An 8573-nucleotide genomic window follows, 5' to 3' on the forward strand; every position below is an offset into this window, starting at 1 on the left:
CTGATTTTTTTTCCGAATGATCTTCCCATCATAGAAATCATCCTCACAAAAAATCAGCTCATTCCGAGACTTCTAACCCATATTTTGAAAATTTATTAATGTTGCATTGTTTATGTCCCTTTATCCGATCCCTATATATCCAATGTAAAAAATTTGCCATCTCTTAAAATGATTTAGTTAGATATCCCAAATTCCTTTTTTATTGTTATTATTGATACGACCCCAAGATCTTAAGTATTGGGCTTTAGTGATGTTGATGACAATGATGATGTTAAATAGGCCTAAATAAATCAAGTTTCTAAAGTGTAAAAATCAAATCGACCCACCTAATTTATCCATACTCAATCCACGGAGGATCAGACTGGACTATGGATCGTCCTATTGATAGCCACTAAAGTTGACATATATTTCTATGCAATTTTGAAGTCGTGGGTCAAGTCCAACTTATGCAAACTAAAAATGGACTTATCATAGATATTGATTGTGATGGAGGAAGTAGAGAAGAAAGAAATAAAAAGAGATTAATTGTAGGGGAAAGAAACAAAAGAAGAGATAAAATAATCAATAATTATGAAAATATTATTCATATACCATTTCACTCAAAGTCGTACTAGAGTGACCTCAGCTGGGGACACCTTGATAGGGTGATGCGCGCATGTTTATAAATGCGTTTTACTCGTATCTCGGAGAAATGCATCTATGAGCATGCACGTGCCCCCCCCCCCCAGGTCACTCCACCTTATTTTTAGGCCAACTTAATGAATTTTAAACACCATATCAAGATTTTCATTTATTTCATCAATATATACGGTTATTGTAACCTATATCACGAGGCCAATCAGTGATTTTAGTCCTCATAATTGGACTAAAACAGATTTGACTGGAGTTCAAGTTAGTTACTAAGGTCTCATTTGTGATCATTGGATGTTCTTTTGACAGAATCACGGTTGCCTAATTAATATCATTTGGTAAGAATGCTTTTCAAAATAATGTAACGTAACTGACATTTTAGCAAGGGTAAATTCTCAAATGATTACAAAATTTTTTGGTATTTTCGAAGTATTGTTAATGTTGACAAAGTCATTATGTAATGTTGACAATAATATTTTGTCAATATTATGTGGTAGTTGTGTCAACAAGTATAACACTTTTGGTATTTTTGAAAACTTCGGTAATTATTTGAGAATTTACCCTTTTAGCAATTATATTAAAAGTATTTGATTTTTTTATTATTGATCTATGAAAGAGTCGTGATAATATGACGCCTCCCAATACCCCCATCATAGAACCGTAGATCATTTGCCTTGGATTGTAAACTCAGTCATTGTAGCAAGGTTCTTGATTTAATATCATATATTTTAGGGGTAGAAAAAAATCATAATTTTATATTATCAATAAATAAACAAGGCAAAAAAGATAAAAATGGTATGGGTGACCTCTCCTTTAGTCTATTTACATTTCCCAAGAGTACTAAAAGCAAGAAGTCGGTACGCGTCGTTTCGACTTTTAGTTCACTTTCAGCTTTTACAATATTTGATGACAAATGGAAAGCCACTTTTAACAAAAATTTAAAACACAAAGCACTTTTAATGACCCATAAGGCAAGTCTCCAATTCCAAATGCCTTCGTTGACATAGCCAAGATGTCTTTATGAATTTTTTTTTTTTTCCGATAAAGATGACTTTATAGGAGCACCAAACAATGAGTTTAAAAAAATAGTGTAGCTTAGTAAACTTTGGATAATGAGTTGATAGAAGTTTTGATTTGATCTTCGAGGACCATCCAACCGTTAAAGATAGGGAGAGTGCTTGATTCCTATAAGAGGATCAGCTGTTGATGTACTTTTGAATAAGGAAAGAAACGATTTTGATATAGGTTACATCAAAAATTATTAATATAAACTAACATGTGTGATTTGTGGGATATTGCATGTACCAGAGGATTTGAGCGAGACATGATATTCTAAGAGGTCAGTTGCCTCACCCTTTGGTATGGCCTACGGGTCGGGACACCATCATCATCTTAAAAAAAATTAAGATAAATTATCTCACCAACTTCAACACCATCAATCAAATAATGGAACATCACCTAAAAAAACTTGTTAGTGACTTAGATTGATGGTCCAATTGATTTGACACATTGCAAAGAAGCTTTGAGGTTTTGTGTTCAAGTCCAACTTACTCATAATAATAATAAGAGTCGTGATAATCAGACAACCACCATGTATGCCCTCATCATAGAATCGTGGATAATTTACTTTGAGATACACAAGAAAAAAATTTATGATTCTATAATTGCCAGGTCAGTGGGTATACGGGGAGCACTTGAAAAAAGAGCGTCAGATTATCATTAGTCTAATAATAATGGAGGTGATTATTGTGAGATAATCTCAACAAGTATATACCACATTGATCATTGATCGTTGATCGTGATTTATGATCCACAAATTGAAATCATCCATAAATTCTTCAAATATTTAAAAAAAAATCATAAAATTCTCAAAATAAAGGACTAATCTATTAAATCAATGAAATATAAAATAATTTATAGATTAATATTCAAATATGTTAATATTTTTATCCTTAAATCTCAAAATTTTATCTTCTTACAACTTTCAAATCTCGAGAATAAGATATGATGGGAGGTTGAATATGATGAGCTTTTTAAAGAATTTGGAAGAAGAAGAAGAAAAAAAAAATCATTTACATAACCACCAAAACTTTTTCCTAAAATTTTAAGTAACCTGACATAATTGTCCAATCCGAGCTTGGATAGGATGATTCAAATCAACAATACTCATTTAAGTCCATAAGTCTGAAATATACCAAATCAGCCCCCAAAATATCCAGTAGTTTCGGCCCCACATTTATAGATTCTAATCAATGTAGTTAAATTATTTGTGAGATATTTTAATGTGGTAGCTCGCGAAATACTAAATCAGGCATTTTTTAGCTTAAAGAACACAACAAACCATTAGTACCGAAATGATAATTACCTGATCGTCAACGAATTTCCCAAAATGGACAAAAAAAGATCTCGTCGTTATCCTCACAACATTTACTGCACTAAAAGCCAAATTGAATAAGTAAATAAACAGGTTACTCGAGAATATTATCATCACATGACGATGGCAATATCCGTAAATTATTAACATAATAAGGTCATTTTACATCTAACGAGATAATTTCGAAGACAAAAAAAAAAGAAGTGGATATGATATTTCCAGATAAAATTTTTGACTTTTCCGAACAACTATTTTGTCGTCTATCTCCATCTATACGTTACCATTGAAACGCACTAAATGACAAAAATTGCCCTGGAAAAGAAAAACACCGTTCTGGAAGAATCAATTTAAACTTATCTTCTAACAACGACACGTGTAAATATATGTTAAAAAACTTACCGAAAATGCCATTGCCCACTCTTTTTGTTTCGTTTTGTGATCAAGAGAGAAAGACAGAGATGGTTTTGTAGAGTGGTTTTTGCGGACAGATTTCCGGTTTTCGGGAGGTGAAGAGCGCTTTTTTTTTTCTCTAGGGTTTCGTTTGATGGTTGTAAAAGAGAGAAGAGATTCGCCATGAATGTCAATGGAGGTAATAGGATGGAGTCCGATTATATATCCAGACACCACAGGCATGAAATCAGGGAGAATCAGTGTAGTAATCCTCTCGTAAAGCACATCAAAGCACCAATTAATCTAGTAAGATCTTGAATTCTTTCGTCGATCGAATTTTATCTCGGTTTCTTTACTTTCGATTTGTGCTTTCTTGAAGTTTTGGCAAGATCGGTTACAAGATCTGTTGATTTACGAACGGGTTTATTGTATCTGTTGTGGATTTTTGAGGAAATTTGAGAAGCTCAGCTTGATATTTAGTGTTTTTGTTTCAATTCGTATCTGATTAGTTTAAATTGAATCAGATTTTGTTTCTTGCGGTTTTAGTCATCTGGAGTTGTTTTTTTTTTTTTTTCCGATTGAAGTATAAGAGATTGCAAAATCGGTGGAATCGGTTCTTGAATTTTCACGGTGTATTGTTAATTTTATGTAATTGTGAGAAGTTTCGATTTTTGGTGGTTCGAAGAGCAAGGTTAGATTAGGTTATTGGTAGGTGAGGTGAAGTGGAAGTTATTGGTAGATGTGGTGGATTTGAATGGACATTTTTTCTCGTTTTTGAAGAAAAGAAGATATTTTGGACGAAGAAATCGGCTTAATTGTATCATTAGTTTCTAGGAGATTTTGTTCTGGAAGGTTAGGATTTGAATATAGATATTTGGGATATTTTTTCTTGTTTTTGAAGAAAAAAGAAGAGATTTTGGATGAAGAAATCATCCTAATTGTAAATCCGTGGTTTTTAGTTTTTTCTGAAAGGTTTGGATTTGAATGAGATTTACTAAATTTTTGGATGAATCGAAGGACTTGAGTTCTTGAGAGTTTATATTAGTTGCGAATTTGCGATGAAATAGTTTTGTTTCCTAACTTCGTGAATTTTTTCTTCGCCACAGGTCTGGTCTTTGGTGAGGAGATTTGATCAACCACAGAGATACAAGCCCTTTGTTAGCAGATGCATCGCACAGGGGAACAATGAGATTGGAAGTGTTAGAGAAGTAAATGTTAAATCGGGGCTTCCTGCAACGACCAGCACAGAAAGATTGGAGCTTCTCAATGAAGATGAGCACATCCTTGGCATCAGGATTGTTGGTGGAGATCATAGGCTAAGGGTATTGGCTTTTCTCTTCTTCTCATCGTTATTTGTTGGTTTTCTTTCTCCAATTGGGTTCTTTCTCAAGCGTAAAATAGATTTGAGTCTAATAGATATATTATTAGATGGGGATATAACTTGCTTTCCTTTTATTGTAGCTCTCTTATTTTGCCCATATTTGTTTATGAGAATTTGATCATTTCTGCTGACATTTATAAGAATTTGATGTATAAATTACTTGCAAAGTATGTTAATGTTATCGTTTTCAACCAAATTTACTGAATGGTTGGGGGAAAAAAAACAATGCTTGATTTTAACTATCATAATCTTAAATGCTAAATGTTGATTTAATATTAAAAGACTATTAAAATTGGAGAGCTGTTATTGGCACCCCAACTTTTACTTATTTCATCCCAATTATAAATAAATAAATAAATAAAAATAAACCAATGATTTAGAATAAAGTAAAAGTTGGGGTGCCAATAGAAACTCTCTTCTTTTTTTTTTAAGATTTCTATTTGTTAGATTTAGGATACTTGTTTGAATGTTTTATTATGCTTTGTAATGTTGATGTAATAACTTGAAACAAACTTTTGCAATGTTCAAATGGTGTGTTATAATCTTTAATTATGGTGTGATAAATAATTTAAGAAATTGGGGTCTAACAAGTAAAAGTTGGGATTCCAATAGCAGCTCTCTAAAATTGAACCTGTTTTGCCGTTGTTAGCCTATTCGGATTTCATGCCCATCCTGAACTTTACAAATATGATGTTGTCAGATTGACTTTACAAATTAGCTGAAACATTGTTCATTTTAATCCTTATTTTTGGCATGGATTTATTGAGTAGGGCGGAAAAATTAACAAAATATTGAACTAAATGCTCTCACAATATCATCTGGGATCAGATGGCAATCCTTTTGCATTTATTTATTTATTTTTTATTTCCAATAGCAGGAAAAAAAGAAAAAAGCAGCACTGTCAAAACCTAAAATCTGGGTTGCTGAATTAACCACAGATTGTGTGAAAAGCATTTGTTGGTTTCTCTGTTCTAATTTTTGAACCAATAGAATTTCATCGAATCACCTCCTTTTGTTTTCTGTAACTATGGTGTGTGTCTTTGGGTGAGGAGGATGGAGGGACAACATGATGTCCATTCTTACCTATGCCATACATTTGGTATTCACACTATGTTACATTGACTTGACACTTTAAAATGGATCTTGTACCCATGTTGCAGTTGGACACACTGTTTCTAACTATAAAAGCCGTGTCCATGACATACCCTGACCGTCTCTTTGCCTTAGTCAGGTAACATAACATAGCATTCACAGCAGGGTTGGTAAACAGCATTCAATTTGTCCTCCCTGGGCGATCTTTAGGCTGTACCATGACCCAATTAGTGATCCTACCATTTCTCTCATTCTTTTGGATGGTCAAAAGAAAAATGGTAAAATTAGGAGAAATGGTTTAGAAGCTTAGGGCAATCCATCAGGAACTCATCAAATGTTGATACCCATACCAACTCCATTCCTACTTCATGAATTCCACATGTACTGTGAAATCAGGGTAAGGAGTATGTTCTACTTAAACAATACAAGATTTCGTACCACTATATCTATCTTTGTTTTGGTTGGTGGGTTAGTTTGGTCTGAGGTTTGAACCCATGATAACATCTTTGGCCACCGGATCACAAGCAGATGGGCGAGTGCCTTATGTTTGATTCCATATTAAAATATATCCAGATAGAAAAGATATGTACTTGAATTATCTATATGAAGATGTTAGATCTAGTTATATATCCAAATTGCCAGTCTTGTTATGCTTCTGCCCTACTTATGCTGTCGGCCAATACAAATCCAACTCCGTTTTGTTTTCTTATATCTGCAGAACTATTCATCAATTCTCACACTTCATCCGGAGATCATTGATGGGAGACCTGCAACATTGGTGATCGAATCATATGTTGTAGACGTGCCTGATGGGAACACCGAGGATGATACGCGCTACTTTGTTGAGACTATGATCAAGTGTAACCTCAAATCACTGTCTGATGTATCAGAGAGGTTGGCAGTGCAGGATCGAACCGAACCCATCAATCGAATCTGTGTAACAAGGGTCGGGGAAATTGGGCGGCGGCTCTGATCGCCGTAAATGGATCTTTGGAGTCTTATGTTTTTCAAAAGCTTTAGATGCAGATTAGTTGGAAGTGTAGCTCTTCTTTCTGGAGATCCTCTCTTTTTCCTTTGCTTTTGTTTCTTTTCTTCTGTATTTCCTGTGTCTTCCGTAACTTATCCATGAAAGAAAAATTAAAAAATTAAAAAATTAAAAAATTAAAAAATTAAAAAAATTAAAAAAAAAAAAAAAAAAGGGAAAGAAAGAAAGAAAAGAAAGATTAGGAGGTTCTATCTTTCTCTGTGATTTTTGTTGGGTCTTAGCCTGGACTTCTTCTGTATTGTTCTGTGATTGTAAATATCTCAGCTGCAAAAAGAGTTGTTTATATATGAAGTTTTAATGTTTGTAGTTGCAGAGAGAGAGAGAGAGAGAGAGAGAGAAGAGGTGAACCTGTGCCTTTGGTTGCTGTGCTGTGCTGCTTGGTAGAGTCTTGTATATAATTATCACTCCTCAGTATTGTTATTATATTTGTTAGAAAGGGAGACATTTAGAAATAAGTCTTGGAGTTTCTTAAACTGGTCACAATTGTCTTTTTGTTGTTCTTTTTTTTTTTTTTTTCAAACTTGTTTGTTTGTTTCTGGTTTTGCCCATATTTTTCAGGAAGGGCCCCATTAGGTTTAGGTTTACAACTTTGTTTATTATTTCGTGGTTTAATGTTCTCAATATGCTTTATGCCCCTTGAGTTCTGTAAGTAATTTTGTCCATCATCATATCAGCTCTCCAAGTTTTGGATTGATGAGTTACGAGTGGGACTGCCATCCAATTTTTATCCAATTCTATTTGAAACAAGTGCATCATATATGTATAAACAAAATTGTGATCTAATCGGTAAACATTGATATATTTTCAAACATGTTATGGGATCAGGCCCCTGTTGAGCTGGTACTAAGGCTGGCAATGGGTTGGATAATATCTTTGTACCCGACCCAAGTAATTTGAGTATGGGTTAAATTTTTTTTTTTTTTTAGGGTTGGATTTGGACATGTGTTGATCCGAATATTAGTTTATTCGAGTTTAATAGAGTAAATTCAGAATAAGATATATGCATAACCCAATTTCAAAGGTCCTTCCACAATGAGGTATATACATCCAAAACAAAATTGGGTACAAGGATACGGATATCCTCAAAAAAATTAGATAAATAATTGAAAATGGATATCCTTACAAAAGTGGGTAACAAATCAGATACGGATATCTAGCTATAGAGTTGAATGAGGATACTGGTACATACTTCATCCGACCCACACCCGACCCATTGCCAGCCCTAGCTAGGATGTGGTTGATCTAAAACCAATCTGATAAGTTATTAGAGTGGACGTCTATTGGATTTGGTCTTTTATCAGAGCCTATACTTAGATCCAGACCTGTGTTATTGGATTGGATTTTGGGTCTGTTCTAATCCATCTACATAATTGTCATTATTTCCATTAATAGCCCTATCTTGTTATCCCCAATTGTGTTATTATTTCCATCAATTAACCTTATCCTTTTATCCCCTATGTAACTCAAGTACAATCATATTTACCCATCTATTTCTTTAAGTTGGCTTTTTTTCTTTTTTTTTACTTCAGCTATTTATATTTTATCATTAGTTTTTTTCAAACTGATGACATGCCCCTTGACCTAGGTCTTCTTTGAGAAACTAAAATAAATAACCTAAATACCCTCATCTTCAATCTCTAACTGGAAACCCTTTGTTTTTC

General features: G+C 33.6%; 1 protein-coding gene across 1 annotated transcript; it reads left to right on the forward strand.

Annotated features, from left to right (window-relative positions):
• The first annotated feature begins 3426 nt into the window (after positions 1 to 3426).
• LOC147390990 (abscisic acid receptor PYL8-like) lies at positions 3427 to 7224 on the forward strand. Its single transcript, XM_086460279.1, has 3 exons — positions 3427 to 3700; positions 4501 to 4716; positions 6586 to 7224. The coding sequence occupies exons 1-3, from the start codon at positions 3578 to 3580 to the stop codon at positions 6838 to 6840; spliced, it is 594 nt and encodes a 197-aa protein (XP_086316405.1). The 5' UTR covers positions 3427 to 3577; the 3' UTR covers positions 6841 to 7224.
• Positions 7225 to 8573: the final 1349 nt, after the last annotated feature.

Source organism: Akebia trifoliata, chromosome 11 (assembly GCF_017979445.1).
Source record: "Akebia trifoliata isolate Shusen 1 chromosome 11, ASM1797944v1, whole genome shotgun sequence".
NCBI classification, from domain to species: domain Eukaryota; kingdom Viridiplantae; phylum Streptophyta; class Magnoliopsida; order Ranunculales; family Lardizabalaceae; genus Akebia; species Akebia trifoliata.